The sequence below is a fragment of the Caenorhabditis remanei genome, chromosome IV (genome assembly GCF_010183535.1).
Source record: "Caenorhabditis remanei strain PX506 chromosome IV, whole genome shotgun sequence".
NCBI classification, from domain to species: domain Eukaryota; kingdom Metazoa; phylum Nematoda; class Chromadorea; order Rhabditida; family Rhabditidae; genus Caenorhabditis; species Caenorhabditis remanei.
The window spans coordinates 17,988,915-18,010,533 of record NC_071331.1 but is presented as its reverse complement, the minus strand read 5'-3'; the positions used below and the strand labels follow the sequence as shown (position 1 = coordinate 18,010,533).

At 38.0% G+C, this 21,619-nt stretch overlaps 1 protein-coding gene across 1 annotated transcript; it reads right to left on the bottom strand.

The window, feature by feature from the left end:
• Positions 1-10,785: 10,785 nt before the first annotated feature.
• GCK72_015003 (uncharacterized protein) lies at positions 10,786-11,876 on the bottom strand (the record flags this gene model as incomplete). Its single annotated transcript, XM_053730570.1, has 4 exons — positions 10,786-10,885; positions 10,933-11,078; positions 11,124-11,321; positions 11,700-11,876. The coding sequence occupies 4 exons, from the start codon at positions 11,874-11,876 to the stop codon at positions 10,786-10,788; spliced, it is 621 nt and encodes a 206-aa protein (XP_053585342.1).
• Positions 11,877-21,619: the final 9,743 nt, after the last annotated feature.

Genomic DNA, 21,619 nt, shown 5'->3' with positions numbered 1-21,619 from the left:
TGTCTGTTTTCCTGTTTCGATGTGTGTGTACAACAACTACCAACTCCTGGCCAACTACCGCTTTTCCTTTAGATTCGATTTCACCTGCAACAACGTCTTCAGTTGGAATTGGCACCTGCTAAGAAGTCGAGAGACCGGGGGGCTCTTTAGTTGGAAGGTGTGCGCGAAAAGAGCAGCTGACTTCTTGTATATTTCTTTGGGTCTCCAAAGACTTTTCTCATTTGAATATAAAAGTTTTTTTATAGCAGAATAATTTTCCATTTTCAGAGATCAATTTCATAGTTGATTTTTAAGAAACAAAGAGAAAACGAACCGTTTTGATTCCCAAAAACGAGGAAAACGAAGAATGAAGAAACCCGTAGATGAATCGGGAGTTATTGGAGGTTAATTTGGGAACGAAACGATCTCTTCGAATGGAAATCGTTTCGGCTCTTCAAACCCTCCGTCTCCAAACTAATCTTCCACGTCTCTCTTCACACACCGAAGATCTTGCGCGGCCTGAAATTAAAGACTCATTTTAGTAAGCATAACATTTGGCTTGAAAGAAAATCAAAAATAATACAAATCATGAAGCAGTTGGGGGAAAAAGAAAACGAGGAAGAACCAGTTTGTGCTGGTGCCAGAAGGCGACAACAATGGGCGGGGTCCCTCTTTAAGACGAATGAAAGAGGAGGGGGAGTGGAGGAAGAATTGAAGACAAAAATCAAATTCTGATATTTTATAGTTGAGATGATGGAGAGGGGGAGAAGGAGAGGGTTTGTTTTTGGAAATATTGAAATATAGACAACAAAAAAGTTGGGAAAGGAAAAAGATGGAAGAGCTGAAATTGCAAAGAAAGTTTTCAAATATCTAATTGAATTAGGATCGAGGAATACCAAATGAACGATTTTTGTCAAAAAGAACTCTAAGGGGGAAAACTATGAAAAATGTTGAAACTGGACTATTTTGAGATAAAAATTCTCTAAAAACTCTGCACTTCAGATCTAAAATATCTCAAAAAACACGTTCCATCAATATTTCGATTCGAAAACTTGTAACACTCATATGACATCCACCTGCTGATCATCTCACTTGCTCCACATCAATTATGATTATTGATTCAAAAGAATTGAAACCCTCTAGGAGTGTCCATTCTCTCTATCTCACATGATCGAGAGAGAGAAAAACGAAGAGAGAAAGATCAAAAGTAATGATGGGCGGTGTGTGTTATCGATAAAAAAGTTTTTCCTCCTCCCGGAGTCTATGTGTGTGTGTGTGTGCTGCCTGTGTGTTTGGTGCATCCACAATAGAACAAAATGCGAGAGAGAGTAAGAGAAAGAGGGAGAGAGAGGAAAATGAGCAGAAACGAAGAATGGAAAATTGGGTAAACATATGTACGGGTGGAAAATGGAAACATAGAGATGTAGAGTGAAATGGTTATCATATTCCTTTAGAAAGAAACAGCCTTTTGTGCATGTTTTGGGAAACATTTTGGGAAATATGGAGTCATGGAAAACATAGATCAGTTAATATCAAAAAACAGAGGATAAATTGCTCTGTTGATATCGATGTCCTCTAGTGAATTAGTATCTATTAGCACGGCACGCTTCCTACAACCGCGCTCTACCGAAACCAAAGAAAATGGTGTGCGAAATTGAGAGACTCAGAGAAAAAGATACATGCCGCTAGGGGACGTCGATGGAGCGCAGTTGTAAGAACTGTGCCGTGCAAATAACAGTCCGAAGTCGGCGGTGAAATTAATATAATTGAGGGAGCTCGAGCGACCAAGGTGGTGATAAGCTTGATCTCATTCAGATGTTTCTAGAAAATGCGAAAAAATATTAAAAGATGTAAAAACTTTTTTTTTAAAGACAGAACAACTGATCAATGAGATTAGAAATTAGAAATCAGTTTATATATAATATTAGGTTTGCTCATTTCGGTTAGCAAGCTATCATTAACTTTTTGAAGTTACTAAAGTTTGCAAAAAAATGCGATAAATTTAGAGCAAAAATAAAAATAAAAACAAAAATGAAATAAAAGTTTTTGCGATGACGTGGATTTTATTCAGAAGGCAGAAGAGCTGCGAACAAGAAAGAAGGCGAAGACACCAGGAGTAGAAGAGAGAGAGAGGACGTTGTGGGTGGGATCAGCCTCGCTCTGAGAAGCTTAGCCAGCCACGAGAAAACGAGAGAAACCGAGAGCCCCCCGTCCCCGTCCCCGCCGCCGCCGTTTCTGCTCTCGATCGACGACACCAAAAAGAAGCTGCTTCTTCTTCTTCTTCTAGGCTACTGGAGAGAGAAGAAGGCCTCTGTCTTCTTCTTCTTCTTCGTGTTGCTCTCCGTTGCTTACTGCTCTCTCTTGCCTATCGGTGTCTGTTGCTCTGTGCAGCGGAGGGAGCTGTTGTGGGACCCGAGAGCCCCGTAGAGTGTGGAATAGTACACTCCGGAGAGAAGGAGCAGGATGGAAGAGTAAGGAGGAAAAGAGTTGAAAGAGTTGGAAGAGACGGAGAGAGAGTGGAAAATAGAGATAGAGAGAGAGAGAGAGAATCGATTCGAGGCTCTTTCTCTCAGGCAAAAAGAGGAAGAAATGTCTTTGACTCTCTTTCTCTCTCTCTGATACACGAGGACAACATATACACCGAGAGTCAAATGAATATATATATACGAGAGTGAGAGTGAGAGACGTGTATATGTGTCGTTGCTGATAAAAAATATCAAGGATTTGATCGAAAAGAGGAGAGAAAGAAATTGGGTGGAAAAGAGAAGCGGGGTGTCTTAGAAGGGGGTCACTCAGACTGGAAAAGAGAGAAAAAACATGACGTAACGATGTGAGAGTGTGTGTCACAAAACGATTCATTGTTGTCGTTTTTCACTGTGTTGAGGCTTTTGGTGTCTCCACGTGGTGGGTTTTGAAATGAAAAAATAGAAACGGATATTTATAAATAGATGAATGAAAATATGATAGGGAAAGTGCGCTCTACCGCACATCTTGATTGATGGGAATTATTAAATCCAAAGCCTAATGCTTTATAGAAACTTTGTTTTTTTTTAATTCTTTAAAAAATTTCACTACCAATGATTCCCAAAAGACATTTATGACCCTATTTGAAGATCCGTTATTTTATGATGTTTGCTTTTCGGGTGTCTGGCAAGAATTTCTTGGAAATAAGGGTTTTGAATTTTCCCAAAAATTTGATCTCAATATGATTTCTTTGAACTTTTCTATTTTTGAAAGTGAACATGTTGATTTTGTTCTTTGACAGCAACTTTGCTCTAACGAAATGCTCCAAAAAAGTGTTCTTGATCTATCATAGAGCGCCCTTGCCCTCTTCTCCCCCGTAGACATACATAAATATCAAGATTGTCACAACATCACAACAACCCTTTGCTGCATTCGAAATAAGCACAACACGCAAGCTAAGCTTATTTCTAATTGAGTATAGATCAAACCGGTGTGACTCTAAATCTCAAAGTGCATCATCATCATCAACATCAGAAAAAGAAGAAGATGGGAAAGCAATAGGGAAGAAGAAGAAGACTCCGAGACGACGATGACATCGTCACTCAAGAAGAGAGAGAGAAAAGAGCTTGAGCCCCCCATTCAGAAGACTCATCTCCCTCTCTGCCGGTCTCCCGCCCGTGTCCCTTTCTCCATAGATGGCTATACCCTTTAGAAAATAATTAAATGTGAAAAGAGGTCTGATGAGATAGTATGAATTTCGAGGAGTCTCACCAGACACCTATAGAAGGGACTCGAACAAAAAAGTCGTTTGCTTGGGTGTGTGTGTGTGTTGCTCCACATCGGTCGTCGTCCTTCTTTCGGATCCGGAGGAAATAGAAGGCAGTGGAAGGGAAAAGGGAGGAAAGGAAGGGAGCTCTGATAAGAAAAGGTGTATGAGGGATTTCTCCGGAGAGAAGCCGTGAGTTCTTTCCAGCTCATGGTGAGAATTAAAAGTCGATTTGAAGGTGGTGTGGCAGTGGCCAACGACAACGACGACGACGACGACCGCAACGCTGGCACGCAGCGCGACTGATAATGTGATAAATGTGGAAAAACGGGGAAAAGGGGGCATTTTGGATAGAGAAGGAGAAGAAGACACTAATCCGATTATTGTTCGGGAAGAAGAAGAAGAAGTGGAGATGGCAAAAGAGACATAGTTGGCATGGGAATATATATGGATATCAGGATGAAATAAGAATAGCGATCTTTATGTTGTGATGAGGTCTATAAATTTTAGAAATCTGGAATGAGAGAAATGTGCGAAACTTGTTGAGAATTAGAGTCTACGTCTGATTCAAACGATGTATAGCTTATCGGTGCTGCAATTGAGTGGAGGATACCAAAGCCAGGTTACATCTATAACTTCCAGCTGAAAACTCAGTCCAGGTTTCTGGGATCATATATTTTCTCAACATTTCAAATTTTTGAGAGTTCTCCGTTGTTCAGATCGCGGCTTAAGAAAACAGTACCTCGTTGTAAACCTTGATCCCGACTTTCCAAAACTTGACATTCTCAAAATTTTGGATTCATTTCTCCCGGATTCTTGACCAAAAGTACACACACCTAGACCTCAAAATACGATTGACCGGAAATGACACTTTCCGCTCCAGAAATAACTTTTATTTTCTTGAAAAACTCAATAATAAAACCCATAAAACTGAACTTTCATGGTTTTAAAACTCGTTGATTCCAAAAATTGATAATTTCTGAACTAGGAAATTGGTTTTTTCTTGAGAAAAACGATTCCTATGATCTTGAAATAAGAAACTCTGGAAACTGGTAAGAATCACATTTTCCCCCAATCAGTATAGATTAAAAATCAACAGCAAATAAGGTTTGACATGAAATGGCAAAACGAAGAAATTGAACACACAGACACATACATTTCAACAAGAAAAGCGACGTCTTCTTCTCTTTCAAAAAGAGAAAAAGACGATTAAGGAAACGAATGAAAAATAGAGAGAACGAGAAGGAGAAATGTATGATAAACAGTATGAAACGACGATGAATGGAATAGTTTGGAGATGGAGACGTAGACTGTCAAACAGAATTTCGAAGAATTCAATGAATACTAGAAATTGGAGAATCAGAAAGAGAGAAAAAGAGAAAAAGAGGAAGAATAGACAACAGTGAAAATGTAAATGAATGTGGACGGTTGGGGTGCTGGCAGAACTGACCGAAAAGTATTATGAATACTTCTAGTAACAAACAAAAAACTGGGAATTTCAGAGAAGAGTTTTCAGGAAGTAATCCAAATTTGAAACTGTCCATCAGATACAAAAAGAACGAAGGTTTTTCCATTAAAAAATAAAGGTCTCGGCGGAAAAATCAGGAAAAATCATCTATGATTCATCAGAATTGAACGTTTTGCCACTGTATAGAAAATTCGGGAAAACCCCGAAAATAATATGAGTCACGGAATAGATCATTTCAAAAAAAAGAAACTTACGAATTCAAAAAAAGAAAGAGATTCGAAAATACTAGGGATGGTTAGGATGAGATGGGCTAGTACGATATTGGCAAACGGAGTCGAGATCTGACAGGGTAAGTTTTTGGAGACGAGACTTTCAAACGATCTATAATTTTTATAGGTCCTATCGACTACGTGGAGTTCATTGCTGCAGTTAAAACCAGCTGAATGTCTCTGCGAGCCGAGTTACGGGCTCTCAAACTTTTCGAATGATTAAGCTTTTCTGAGAGAAAAGGGATTTTCAGTTAAATTTGCATGGGAGGTTGAGACCGTTCTGGAACAAGTTTTTTCAAGAACCGGTAAGACAATAAAAAAGTAAAGTTGAAGTATGCAACTCACTTTTAGTTTGATTCGGACCAAAGCAGTATAAAATGAGTTTCTTTGAAGCAAAACTCTTTCTCTCGTATGGAAATTTTTAAAGAAATAATTATATTCAAAAACCGCCCCTCATGATTTTCAGATTATCAAAATGTAGGTGTGCCAAAAAACACACGCCTTCCTGCTCCCCCTAGGACCCCGAAATCTGGCCAAACCTGCTTCCGGGCCCCCTGATCAATCGGAAACTGGATAATTCACACATTGAAAAGAGAGCGAAAAATGGGAATTTCCGTTTGGCAGGAGGTAGAAAAATTGAGAAAAAGGCGGAAATATATGAAGGGAGGAAACGAAAAAAGGGGGAGAGAGAGACTTTGGGAAAAAATGAAGAGAGTGCTCCGTTTGGAGCTCGAAAAGAAGAAGAAGAGAGGAGGAGAATACTAAATTAACTTTGGACACCTCATGCTTCACATCATGCGGCATAGTCCTTCTTCGAAATTGGAGAAAAATGGAAAAGAAGGAGGAGATGAGAAGAAGCAACACAGGAGGAGAGAGGGAGGAAAATTGTGTGCTTTCGTTCGACGACAGGAGAAGAAAAAGAAGAAGAATACGTTGAAAATGTAGTCGTCGTCACGAAATGAAGACTCCAGAAGATATTGATACCTGAATAGGAGAGAACGACGTCACTGGTTTTCTATAAATAAGGTTAGTTGCTAAGGACAACTTTTTACAGAAAACCGTAATCCTCTGATCTCAAAAAGTTCAAAAATTCACTACGAAAAACATTTGAATTATTCAAGATTGTACTGAGTTGAGAAAACAAAAAAGAGATTTGGTGACGTTGCATTATAAGAAAAAAGAATGGATTCGGATTAGAAAAAGAGAATCAAAATGAGAAAGATGAGGCAAACTTTTAAGGGAAAGGAAATTCTAAATAAGTGGTGTTAAGATGAGGTCACATCCGGAAAACAGACGTGATGGATCTTCGGATTATTCTGGATTCTGGATTCTGAATTAAGCTCAGAATACGTCAAATCAGGAATGCCAATTTGATAATATTATTCTTGATCTAGGTCACAAGTTATCTGGAACCCTAGAAGACGTCAAAATCCTTTTGAACTCCAACTATACGATTTGCGGGGATATTTTCGAAATTTCCTATCTTAAAACTAAAATCCAAACGCCACAGATTTTAGAAGAGGGTGATATCATGTGGTCTAGAAATTTTCGGATTTGGTTCTCTAGTCTCAAAGCTTTTTACACCACATTACGACACTCAATCTTCACGAAAATGACAAATCGATCAATTTCCAAAATCGTGAAAAGCTAATTTCGAATGCAAAGACTGAAACCTAATCTCGCACGATACCTCGATTGCCTTTTCAATCTTTCCCCCCCTTTTCCAAGAAAATTTTTTCGCCGAAAAAGCAATCTAAGAAAGAGAAAAAGGGGGCTATGTGCAGGTGATAAGCCTCAGTGGATATAGAGAGAGAGAGATCTATTTATATTCACACGCACACATTCATATGTTTTGAGATGAGGAAGGACTGCTTTTTATGCTCCAAATAGGGGCGAGAAGTCTCTCAGATTTATAATTCTATGAAAAGGAGAAGATATAGAAATGAATGAGGAGAAAAGATATATCTGCAATGGAGCAGAAGAAAAAAAGTAGAACTTTTCATTATGGTGGCAGAATTGACAATAGGGAATATACATAATGAAGGAGTGGAGAGTATCACAGGGAGAGTGGGCACATACGGTTAGAGCGTCTTGTTTCTCTGCACTCTCTCATGAGTGTTGAACGTACTATTAGCACGGAACGCTTCTTCCAACCGCGCTCTACCGAAACCGAAGAAAATTGTGTGCGAAATTGAGAGACTTAGAGAAAAAGATAATTTCTTCAAGGGCATTTCGGTGAAGCGCAGTTAAAAACTGTACCGAGCTAATAGAACATTCAAACTAATGCAATCACGCTCTACTTTACGAATTGATTCATCAGAGCGCAATTGCTCTACGTCGGTTCTATTTCACTATAAATTTGATCTACTAGCTCATTTTCAAGTCATCAAATCAGTAATTTTAAACACTCGACCGAAAAAGGAAAGAAACTTGAATAATTGGGCGAAAAACTGATAAAAAATGCCACAAATTTTTCTCCAATTCCACATGTTATCAGTTGAAAATAGAAAAAAGAAGAAGCTAAATAAATATTTACCAAATTTTAAGAAACACATTTCATTCCTATGGGGGAATTGTATGGAAAAACGAAAACGTGATAAATTCGAACTTTCGATTTCATTTTTCCATTTTTTCCAGCCAGGTCACAAGATTTTTCAGTTTTTTCCAGAAATATAGGGGTGTTAACTGTATATTGATAACACCAATGAACCGGTTAGTGACGGAGTGGTCAATTCAAAAAGAGGTATGAATGACGTCATCTCTCTACGTCGTCCTCTCAGTTGCAATCGTCTCCGCCCCTTCTTTTTGGAGCAATCAAGAGCCAGAAAATTGGCGACGAAAAGGCGAAAAAAGGAGTTGTTGAGAAGAAGAAAAAGAAGGAGTAGAAGGGGCATACACATACACAAAAGTAGAAGACGTTGTGTGTGTTTGGTTGGGCAGGAAACAAAATGAGACGACGAAGCTGCTCTCGGAGCGGACGGAGCAGCACCGCACCGCAGCAGTTCATGAATTTTAAACAGGCTTCTCAACTACAACTACTACGGAACATTTTCTCTCCTCTACGTTTTTTGTTTTGTTTTTCGGAGCACAAAGCTCATAATTCATGGAGAAACGGGGCTTCGCAACAAGTCTATAATTGAGAGAGCTGCTTAGCATTGGGAAAACGGCGGGAAGAAAAGAAATGGTCCCCATGGGAATTGAGGGAGGAAACATGGAAAACAGACTGGGTCGGAGGACCGGACCCTCTCAATGATCTTTTTGGTCGGATGGATGGGAAAAGAGTAAATGAGAGGAGATGGGTTACAACTTTTTGAGGAAAAGAAGAAGATGAGTAGTCGTTTAAATTTTTGAAAGGATTGGGTTGGGTCAATTGGGAAAAGAAAGGGGGTAGTGGGTAGGGGTCGGGATCGTTTTCAGCTGGGTACAGGCTGGAAATTTTTGTAAAAAGCTCTATAGGTTATCAGTAAACCTGCGAACCGGCCGACGCGTGTAACTTGGTTAAATCTGAATATTATGAGCTGAAAAATATACCAAAATGTAGATCTCGGGGAGATCTATGCCCGTGACCTTCTACGGGTCGATTGGCTATCCGTTAATGTCCCGCGGGCCTAGAAAGTTTTTTTTGACTATTTTCGCGTTTTTTTTTTGGAACTTTATCCCGGCCTGCGAGACTTTAAGGAATAGTCAATCGACCCGTAGTAGGTCACGGCCATAGAGCTCGCTGAGATCTACATTTCGGTATATTTTTCAGCTCATAAAATTGAGTTTTAAGCGAGTTACATGCCCTCCCGTGCCCGCCCGGTTCGCGTTACTGTAGTACTTTAGGTGTTATGAGACACAAAAAGCGAGACATAGTTATTTTCTAGTAGAGTCTTATAAAATGCTTTGAAAAACTAAAACGCGAAGAACTGTATTTTTATGAGAGAATCTCACCTACAATAATTTCGTTCAGAAAATTCCAGAAAGTAATTCCAATGAATTTCATCAGAACATGGAAACCAAATCATCATCATCTTGTTGATCTCTCTCTTTCTCATTCTCAGGAAGAAAAGTGTGCAATATATGTTACACACAGACACACGTAGTTCTTGCTCCGGCTCTCTCTCTCATTTCTGCCATTGAAAATCTTGTCGTTTGGAAGTGTCCACTTCTCTCGTTTTCTTTTTTTCCTGAGATCAGTCATCAATGAAAAACGAGAGAGAATTTGCTGAATGAGATGCGTGACTTGTCGCTTGAATTCAGATGATTCCATGCTACGTGCTACAGTAAGACAAATAATAGACATGCAACGTGGCGAGCAATGAAAATCACATGGTTTGGATGTAAGATACGAAAGAAACGAATGACAAAGAAATTGCTAGTTATCCGAAGAAAACAGACATCTGCTCATCGGATAACGATAAATTGTGTGTTCGAGACGAATACCAGATGTTGAAAAGAGGAAGAAGAAGACGGGGGACCATGGGAAAATAATCAGGGAATGGGAAGATGATGATGAGAAAAGGAGGCGGAAGGGGACTTGGATGAAAAGTATCAAATTGCATTCGGAAAGGTCAGGTGAAGAAAAAGAATACGAATTGATAAGAGGAGGCAAATGATAGGGGTCAAGATGAAGAGGCCATTACGCACATTGTTCGTATATTGACGTAATTTGGAGAGGGCTTATCAAAGTTTCAGTAGGAATCAACTGAACAGTCTCAATGAAAGACGTAGATCAAACGTGTTGGGGTAGGCCATGTGCACTATATTATTGTCCTGAAAGAATTTTACTTTCTAAATTTCTGACACGCGAGAATATTTTTGAAATCAGTTTTTTGCAATGTTCTCGTGCTAAAAGGTAAGGATTCTCAATTCGTCCGAACTTTGACTATGTTTTTCTCGAATACCAGACCTGGAGGGCAAAAACTGAATATATATTTGGAATCAGTGTTTTCTCAGCTTACCAATGATATAGGTCACGAGCCATAACTCCAAACTGACTCTATGACCTTCCCTAGTAAAAAATTTTGAATGAAAGTCAATTATTTACATATTCTAACCGATAGCTTGTTACAAAGTGTTCCGAAGCTCAAAAATATGTTCGAAGCTCCGCTGAGAGCCAATTAATGTAAGCTTAAAGTTCACAAACTATTAACTTACAGTATACTTTCAGCTCCGCATCTTTCTCTTCTTCCTTCATTTTCTCGAATCACTTCTCAGAAAGTAATAAAACTACTTCTTCACTAGTACACTCTACTCAACATTATCTCATTTTCTTCCCAAGATTTCAGTACCCATAAAATATTTTATTACTTATTCGTATATTATTATGTTTTTCGTCAAAAAATGAATAGAAAAGATTAGAAAAGCCACAAAGGTAGGGAAGATCGGAATGAGACGTTCACATTCTTCTCAGTTTCAACGACGGCCGAGCTGGATGTCGCGTTTTTAGAGTTCTTTCTGGAATCAGATGAGACTTTTTCAGAGAGAAGAGAGGCGTAGCTTACGGAATGGAATTTATGTGACCGTCTGACACACGAATCGGAACAGATACTACATCTCGGACAACATTTCCATTGGCATCCACAAAGTTTGTCTTGAGAACTGGACGAACCTTCAGATTCACTTTTTCATCTCCAACACTTGAGAACTTCTGGAACGGAGATTTTATGCAAATTAACTCTTGGTTGAAACAAACCTTTCTGATATCTTCTGGAGACAAAGAAGTCGTTGGTGGACGAGTAACTTCTCCGACATTCTTGAGTGGATCTTCAGTTGATGCAGTGATTGATTGAGTGATGATTGCTTTGGCTGCTGGTTTTGCAACTTTCTTGTTCTTGGTCAAGATAAGCGGTTGATTGAATATGTTGGCTTTCGTCGCGGCAATTGGTTGGGTCTGAAGGATAGTAACAATAATCACAAACACGGGAAGAGAGAAAAACAATATTTGGGGAATTTTTTTTTAGCTTCAGAGGCACTGTGGTGACAGGGAAAGCTAACATAAAACGACTGGAATCGCTGAAAATATAGAAAATACTCATACCAGACTCCGGTTTCAAAACGGGACTGTTCTTAAACGACAAAGTTCTGGAATGACACAGTTATCAACAATGACTTTGGATCATCTCACTTTAATCATTTTCAATATTCAATCGATGTCAAAACGTTCATTTTAGAAGGTAAAAAATAAATTCAGAAGAAAATTGGAAACTAAAGAATTTCGAGGTGTGAAAAATTAAGAAGTAGAATCAGAAAAACACTGAAAAAAACTCACATGATGAGAGTTCATTGCAGCCATCATCCTGGATCTCAATTGTAGATTCGGTGGTGGTTCTACCCCGGCAACATCTCCATTTCCATCATTTCCCACTTGTTTTGCTCTTTTCAATCCTTCTGGCGGTGGAAGACAATTGACGACAAAAACTAGAGAAAGTAGAAGAAAATATTTCATGATGAAACCGAAAACGCAATCGAAGGATAATGATTGGGTTGGCAGAAGCCGTCGGGAGAGGAGGATAGGAGAGGAGTCGTTTATGAGGAAACCAGTCCTCCGGGACGGTTCTCGAGACTGACGATAAAACAAGGAAAACCAGGATGATAGGCATATTAAAATATAAGAGTGCGTTATGTCATAAACCCCTCGGACTAATGGGAACGGTCAGGCTAAGTAAGGGGATTGTTGCATCGTTGTGCGGATTCTCTTTGGAAAAATGATGTGACTATTTCAATTTGAAAATAACTTTTATTCAATCAAGGTCTTCCAATTAATGATCAAATTTTCCAAAGTTTTGCAAAAAAGGATTCAATTTTTGTTAAGTGACATCATACATTTTGGAATCTAGTAAGTTCCAAGAAAAAGTTGTTTAGGATTTTGTAAGGCTTCCTAGAATCAGGATCTCTATGAACTTTTGTAATCCGGCTGAAATGTTACTGATGTTGGTTGGGGCTTCCTGATTGTTTGTAGAGAAAAGGTCGCTGGAATGAGAAGGAATTTTACAACAAAAAAAAAACGGACTACGCAGATGCTCTATGGTGATCAAAATACTGTAAATACTGTATTATAAAGGCACCTGTAGTAGAACGGAACCTGTATTATAGCGGTACCCCATCTGTACTCTGAATTCATAAATATGATTATCTGAATGATGATTATTTTTTCTTGGTTCTGATTAGAAGGAGTGTGAGTAGTAACATCTTGATCAGCGAATAGAACGTCCAAAAAAGTTTTTCCGTTAAATTTTAATGAGTTTCTGGAAGCACAAAACTTCTCTGGGAGGCAGTTGAAAAATATAACGACATATAATACAGTATTTACGGTACTAGTTAAAACTTTCTGATCAATCGCAAGTGAAGGTTCAATTCTCCCACTGGAAACCGATTTTCTATCGTTCAGTTCTTTGCTGTCTCGAGTTACTTTTTTTCTGGATTATAACAATTAGCACCACCATAACCGTCAAGTCTGTATGTATCCACCAGGAACCGCTAAGGGGAATGTATTAGTTCGAGTATGGACAGATCTGATTCCTGGGATACTTCCATATTGTGACTCTCAGGTTCCAGGAGCAATCTCCATTGTTGATCAAGTTCTCAAAACTCTCGTAACATCATCTGACCTTCCCTATCTCTCCTGACATCATCCCCTTTAGTCCCCCCCCCTCCCATATCCCACTTCTCCCCCTCTATAATCTTTTATCTCCTTCCTCCATCCCCCTTTCATCTGTAATAACTTTCCCTCTCCTTTTCCAGATTATCCACCGGATTTGACCTCATCCTTCATGATTCTCATTCAAACTTCTTGTTCTTTTCTCTCTTCTTTCCGAACGACATCTTCTCATCATAAACTGGTCTTCTCGCCCATCCATTCCCTTTTTTCTCGAAACGACGACGGCTGTTTTTGTTTAAAGAAAGGGAAGATGGAAAATGAGAAGACAAAAACTATCATGTTGCGACAAATGAAAAAGAGGAAAGAAAAAAAACAAAAAGAAGGTGGCAAATATGGAATAATGTTTCTGTTTGTCAGTGGTATGTCTGATTTTTGAGCTCAACGGACACCCATTTTTGAAAAAAAAACATGCACATTATCAAAAACTTCCGGATGTTCAATTTTGCTGGTTCAATATCTGAGAATCCTTTTCCTCCTGTCAGCTTGAATTAACATGAATTTTCATTTCAAACTACCGTATTCTTGTCTCGGAAAAAGCGGAAGTTACTTTTCTGTGAAGCAGAAAAGACTCAGTCATGCTTTATGGGATTTTTGAAACAAAAATGACTAGGTAGATGTGTCGAGAATCCAGAAGTTTATTTCGGAAGTAAAAACCCCGCCCATTTTGAGGAGCTCGAGTCTGAAGTGGCAGTAGGATCTGATTCCAGATGCGTCAAATCGGAGTATCTTGAAAATGGACCAAGGCGATTCAAAAGCTGTCCGAATCAGGTCTCAAGTAGCTCGGGAATGTCGAAATTGAGACTGAAACGAAGGAGTGCTGATCTTATTCTGGACATCCAAGATTACATTTCCCAGATATTTTCCAGATATTTCCTTTTTTCTTTTTCTGAACCGCTTGATCTTCTGAATCCGTGACATAGATACCCACTGCCCCTTAATTTCCCACGATCCCGTGTTTCTCCAGAATCCCTTCTCTCCTCTTTTTTCATCATTCTTCCAGTCATCAAACACTGTCTGCGTCTCTCTTTAATTCAACAAACCCACTAATTTCTTCTCAATTTTTCCAACCATTTTTGTTCTAGTTGTTAGTTACAAAAAGGCTCAAAAACGTGCCTCCTCCCAGTCATCAGAAATTGTTTGGAAGGCCTTTCCCTCCCTTTTTTCCTCCCGATGACTCTAAAAATAGTGTTGTGAAAAGAGGAGAAGTCAGTAGTCTGGGAGCAAGAGACCCATGTCTCTTTTCTCTTTTTTCTCTTTTTTTGCTAGTTGCCATTTTACTTTTTATTCGATTCACTTATTCGCTGAGAGCTGCATTTCCTGCCTCCCCCTCTGCTTTTTTCTCAATAATTACTTGGGTCTTTTGTGTCACCACAATCTGCGGCATGTCTTCTTTTCTCTTCTTTTTCTATTCCAGTTTTCTGACAATATCCTTTTTTCATATTTTTCCGTTTTTATGACTCATTACTCAAAAACTTGTTCTGGATTAAAACTAGTCTCTATAGCTCCCAAAAGGAAACAAATAATCCGAATAGAAGGTTCAGTTACAAATATATGTACAAATTAATTATATGTTTCTGGAAATTAAGGGGTTATGGGAAGTCCAACTGGGAAAACCTAGAATTAAAACTGAACGAATCTGGGTTAGACGCCATCAGGAGATATGAAAGTCAGACCAGAAATTCTGGAATTTCGAATTTTACAGTTTGATAAAATCTGGAAAAAGCAGAATTTTCTTGATTTCCAAAGTCATTTGTGTTCTGTTCTACATTGTAAAATAATTTCGGACTTTCCAATTTTTGAGAGTTGGTTTGTTTGAAACAGTTCGACGCCCCATTTGTGTTATTTGGTCGTTCCAAAAATCAAGCCGCTAGATAAATCTGAAATTTACATTCTTCCGATCTCCATTTCTCTTTCTCGTTTTCAAAGATCCAATTGTCTCCATTCTGACTATACAAATTTGAGAACTCTCAGTTTCCCGAAGTCTCGAATCCATGTTCTTCCATTTAAAAGTTCTCTTAGAATTCCAATAAATTCCCAGAGCCCCCTCCCCATCTAATTATTTATTTTCAAAAACATCTTCTTCTTCTTCTTCATTTTCCATCTTCATCTCATTATTCCATTTCTTCTCCTTCTTCTTTGATTACTGCGTCACTTTTCTTTTCTTCTGGGGCTTTGTCTATTGACGTAAATCACACATCCATCTTCTCTCCTATTCTTCCCTCCATTTTTCCAGAATAAAATAGACAAGACCTGTGGATTTTTCATTCGATCACTCTATTATTGTATCCGTTACGAATACATTCCTCTCTTCTGATTCATATTCTCTTCGGGATCTTTCCGTTACAATTTTTGATCAGAGCGACTATAAATTGAACTAAAAACAGATTAAGGTATGCTCTCGTTCTGACTGATCCTGAGTCATGCCTAATCAAATCTTTGATTTTCTGGAAAAGCTGGATAAGCTGGGTGGTCTCGTTTTTAGGTCAATCCCTCCTGAGTCTATAGAACTTACTTCCAATTCGAAGTATTGTATTTTTTAGTATGTTTTGTTTATTGGGGGGATGAAAAAGAACTTAAGAGACAATCTCTGACTGGCTCGAGCATAGGCCACCAGGCCATGTTACACATGTACCAAGTTGATCCGTTTTGGCTGATTTTTTGATATGTTAGTACCCTAAAAATTCTAAGATTTTTATACCATACCAGATTAGGCTCCGCCCCCTTTGACCTACCGAAACGATCGATTGAAGTTGAAAAATGAAAATTTTTCTTTTGAAAGATAGGATCAAAATCGCTTCTGAAATGAATTACCAGCCTTATTTTGTGCATTTTATAAGATAAACTATTTTTCCTAGCTCCCCTGCATCACATAGAAAAAATCACTTTTTTGAAAAAATTGTCAATTTTTTAATGTTTTTTGGATTTTTCGGCAGGTCGAAGTACTGTGGTCCGAAGCAAATTTATGATGATTAGATACATATTTGTGTTGGCTATTTGAAAATATAAACACTTTCCCCAGATTTTAGTGGCTAGCCGAGTTATGATCAAAAAAGTGGCGAAATTTGATGCATTTCAATGTACCCCCCTCCATGGTATAAAATGGCTGGATGACGAAAATCAAAAATATTTTGGATTTGAGTTATTTAAAGTTAGAATAGTACTCACACAAATTTGCAGACAATTCTGACCATGTTTCAGTGAGTTACAGACACCTCCTCCATTTTTTCGAGTCAAAAAGTTTGAGCTCTCGTAACTTTTCAGATTATTACTCAAAGTTTATGAAACTTTGAGAAAATAGTGGAATATACTTTAAAAACATAGATAAATAGTTAAGAGTCAGTTTTTGTCGCTTTGTTCAACTTTCGCTTCAGTTCATATCTGATAGCTTCATGGATCTATGAGAGTAAGATATTCTGAGACATGAAATACCAGCATTCTATCTTAAAATTAATTTTTATTCATCTATTTCTGTTTTTAAAGTATATTCCACTATTTTCTCAAAGTTTCATAAACTTTGAGTAATAATCTGAAAAGTTACGAGAGCTCAAACTTTTTGACTCGAAAAAATGGAGGAGGTGTCTGTAACTCACTGAAACATGGTCAGAATTGTCTGCAAATTTGTGTGAGTACTATTCTAACTTTAAATAACTCAAATCCAAAATATTTTTGATTTTCGTCATCCAGCCATTTTATACCATGGAGGGGGGTACATTGAAATGCATCAAATTTCGCCACTTTTTTGATCATAACTCGGCTAGCCACTAAAATCTGGGGAAAGTGTTTATATTTTCAAATAGCCAACACAAATATGTATCTAATCATCATAAATTTGCTTCGGACCACAGTACTTCGACCTGCCGAAAAATCCAAAAAACATTAAAAAATTGACAATTTTTTCAAAAAAGTGATTTTTTCTATGTGATGCAGGGGAGCTAGGAAAAATAGTTTATCTCATAAAATGCACAAAATAAGGCTGGTAATTCATTTCTGAAGCGATTTTGATCCTATCTTTCAAAAGAAAAATTTTCATTTTTCAACTTCAATCGATCGTTTCGGTAGGTCAAAGGGGGCGGAGCCTAATCTGGTATGGTATAAAAATCTTAGAATTTTTAGGGTACTAACATATCAAAAAATCAGTCAAAACGGATCAACTTGGTACATGTGTAACATGGCCTGGTGGCTTGAGCGAGACATTGTCTCTTAAGAACGCCAAAATAATTAAGAATTCCCATCTTAACCAAAAACACACACAGATTTTGGTATTGGCACGCATACAGATTAAGTATTAGTGCAAAAAGATTCGGGTAAACAGGGTTCTGCGGGCAACTTTTTTCGGATTCTTCCGAGAAGTACGGTAAAGCGCGCTGTAGGTTTTCGAGTTTTAGCATAGACCAACGCATTAAATACAATATGAAGCATGTCTAGACCAGTACCGATCGGAAAATCGGTTCTCAGTTGATAACGTATTTCTTTAAAGGAAACCCTGAAGTCTCGGAATGACTGAAGTTTCAAAAATATTGTATATCGAATCTCGATCTTCATTTTTGTAACTGACCTTTTTTGCGCTGCACATCGCTTCAGAGATATGTACAAAGCATCACCCTAATGGTTTTTTCCACTTCTTCAGTTTTTCATTGTGAATTGCTAACTTGGAAAGTGTCTCATGGTCTCCCAGATCATCCCAAAGTTTTCATTTTTGCAGAATGTGTAGATCACACCTAGACCTATGTTTTTGCTGTTGGAAACATTTTGGTTTGTCTTCTTCATAGAAAGTTACAATCTACCGAAGTGAATGACCTCAAAACTGCTTCCATGTTCACTCCGTCTACTACAACTTTCTAAAGATTCCTATAAGAAAAATGATAATTGTAAAAGGAAAGATCTAGGTTTTTCCTACGTTCCATAAAAACATAAAAACTTTCGACTACATGGCACAACCTCATATTTTCCCGAACTCCTACAGTTCGTACCACCAAAAATGAAATCAATTTTATCAGATAACACAATCTATTGAAATAACTCTTTAATCTAGATTTCTAATGGTTTGATCTTAAACATCACTTCGAATTTCCTGATTCTCAATCCTGTCTGAATCCTCTTGACGTCTGTCTGCCTACATTCCATTTACGTCTTCCTGAATTCAAGAATTTTTAGAATTTTCTGCTTGTCACCAAGTGCACGTATTCTTCATCCCTCTCTTTCTCCTAATCGGCTCCGCCCTATCCTCTTCTTTTTTCATGTAATCTTAGGCTCCGCCCATTTTCTAAGCGAGCATCATCATCGAGATTCATAATTCACGAGTGCGCCTTAACTATTCTCCCATTTTCCGAGAACATTTGAATTTGAAATATTCGAGAATTTTTCAAAAATCGGCGGAGCTCTTTTTCTCAATTTTTGCTCTCAACAAGAAAAGAGCAAAAAACGAAAAAAGAAGAAGATTCTTTTGGGAATTCTCTCGACACCACATTTCGGAGAAGAAGGCCACACCTCTTTTTTCAAAGAGAAAAGCGCTCGATTTCTGTTTTCCTTTAAACTTTTTATTGTTTACTTTTTATATCCATTCTCTTCTTTTTTCTCTGTTTTTGGCATCTGAAAAATGGGAAAAAATGGGCGAGAAGGAGAGATGAAATTGAAGAAAAACACAGAGAATTTCTGAAAAAAAGAGAAATAAAAGGAGAGAAGTGAAAAACAAGTGACAAAAAGTAATCCAATTGATGGGATAGAAAAAAGAAGAAAACGGTTTTTACGGCCTGTTAAAGGGTCGGCCCTATTCAATTTATGTTGCCTTTTTGACGATGTATTGCACGAAAATTCCCTTTTTTGTTGAATTTGACCAGACGGGTTTACTCCGATAAATTCGGTTAGTAAAAGGAATCGGAGTTAGATTTTTGAGATTTTGAATAGACTAGAGTGATCTACAGGATTAGGAGCTGCTTAGATGCGGGAGCGGCTTAGCAGTTGGTAAGATGTATCTGTAAGACATGATATTTTTCATTCTGAATCTCAAAAGCATTTCGAAATGGTATATTTTGAAACCGAGACATCTCGAAACCCATTACTGCTCAAAATCGAGTAGACATAACCAAAATGAAAACGAAACAGTACGAAATTTTTGAAAAAAAAGTAGCAATCAGATCCATCGGAATCAGAATTTTCGATACTGAAACTGCTACAGATAAGAGCCACCTGTTGGCCTAGCGACTCTGAAACAGTGGTTCACTACAAAGATTTAATTGGAAACCATTCTAAAATGCGAACTTTGGAAACGGATGTTCCAGCGCCAACTAGTTTTCGAGACTAGTCTACTCAATCCTGTATGGCTCAAAAGTTTCTGCATGTCTTGTCCAGAATCGTGGTCCCCGCCATTTCGTTTTTTTTTCAAACCCTATTTCTCACCCTCTAATCACTCGTTGGTTTGATCTACTCTCTCACATCATCCGAACAACTTCTGACCTACCAGATCATATTACTCAGTTCCTTTTCGTATTGTCACACGATCAGCTGAAGATCAACGCCTCCAGAAACTTTCTGGTTCTCTGATCCCTTCTTTCGGAACTTCCTTATTTCATTACACACGGAGCTTTTGTTCCCAAAAAAAAAGAGAACGAGAAAGGGTTTCTGGGGGTAATCAAATTCAGCGCGTAGGTTTCTTCTCTTTTTGCACTTTCCTATGGGGATTTACAGTTATTTCGGGGAGAGCTAGAACTCTGGTAAGCAGCTTCGAAAGTGATTTGAAGCCTAGCAACGTTTAAGGAAATCGGGAAGATAAGCTGTTGGAGGAGGTGGGGTAGCAGTGCAGTGATACTAAATTAAATATAGAAGATTTTGTATGCATGGAGGCATTTTCTCTCTCTCTCTCTCTCTCTCTCACTTTTCACTCTAAAATTCTCACCCTTTTTCCTCTTTTTTCTCCTTCTTCTCATCCTTATACTACCAAATACACACCGCATGTATTTACATGTGCATATTCGAGACTCTCTCCTATTTTTCTTCGTTGGCATCAAAAATTGAATGAAGACAGAAGGGGCTCACTATTTTCAGCTTGTACCTTTGTGTTGTAGGTTTTCTGATAACTTTTAAAACTTTTAGAGAATGTGGTTTGGTTGCTATGCACTTTCAGTTTTACTTATTTTGAGTTGGTAGACAAATCTGTAAACCCTGGCATAACTATTTTCTTCTAATTCTAGATTTCCCTTGTTTGTATTTTTCACTAAACCTAGTTTCAGAGACACCTGTTTATTCCTGTTTACTATAATTTTCAGTTTTTTTTCCCATGTTTTGCTAACATTCTTATAATAGCAGCTTTTTGTTAAACCTGCTAAATATGATAACCTTTATCAGTTTCACAACTTTCAAAGCCTTAATTATAATTGTTTATAATTGGGGCGTTCAAATCTGGTTCTGAATATTCTTGGTTCCAAAACGTCCGATGCCAGATTCCTTTTTTTTTTGTGAGATCTCAATTTTCTTGATTCCAAAAATCTTTTCATAGCCAACTTGAAGATTTTTCAGTCCAGATAATGAGAATCCCTAATTTGTTCAAAAACCAACGACCAACTTCAAAGACTTCTCTCCGAGAGACCACCCATCTCTTCATTCAAGCCTCTCCTTTTTCTCGAAAACTTGTGCTCATCAATCTTCTGGCGTTGACTACGTAGCTATGCACTTTTTGAGCTCCTACTTCTTTTGAAAAGAAAAAGTTTTCCGGCGTGAAAATTCGAGGAGTTTGGCATTCTAGACGATGAAAGGTGGCTTCTGCTAACAGTAGAACCAAGAATCCATGGCTCCGGAAGTCCAGAGATTCGTACCCAGAAAAGTTGGGAGCAAAATTTTTCCGTTGATCACTGATTTCTATTCTTCTGCCTTTCTTCCTTCTCTGTTTTTATTACTCTTCTATTGTGCTCCATGCCATCGGCGGGTCCGTTGACTTTCTCTTTGTCTGATTTCCGTTTTTTGGAGAAGAGAAGAAGGCGACGACGAGTTGGTTGGTGCCAGTTTCCTCGTATTTCACACCCCACCAAATCTACGAGTCTTTTCTCTTTTCGAACTTTTCTCCATCTCATTTTTTTTACTCTTCTGTCATTTTCATGCGTCTCATTTTACATTCTGTTTGAGCAATGTGAATGTTTGTGAAATTATTCAACATGGATAACGGATACAACCACCCTTTTTTTCTATTTTATTTTTTAGTTTTGGCTTGAAAATTTCTTGATAGTTAGGCATAATCAACATTAAAGAAATATCACGGTACTGTAGAACATTGTATCTGCCAAATAAGATTTGGCTAACACTCTTCTCTTTCTCTAAATTTTCAATTCTTTCTCGATTCCAATTTAAAAAATTAAATCAAGCTCATCTCAATATTTTTCAGATCCATCTACTCTCTTTTTTGTATAGAAGACATGCAATAACCGCTTACCGCGCACACTGGATTTCCTCTTTAAGGTGAGCAAGAATTCTCCTTTCCTCTCCTAGACTTTCGAAGAATTCAGAATCATAAATCAACTCTTTCGAAAGTATAAATAATTCAT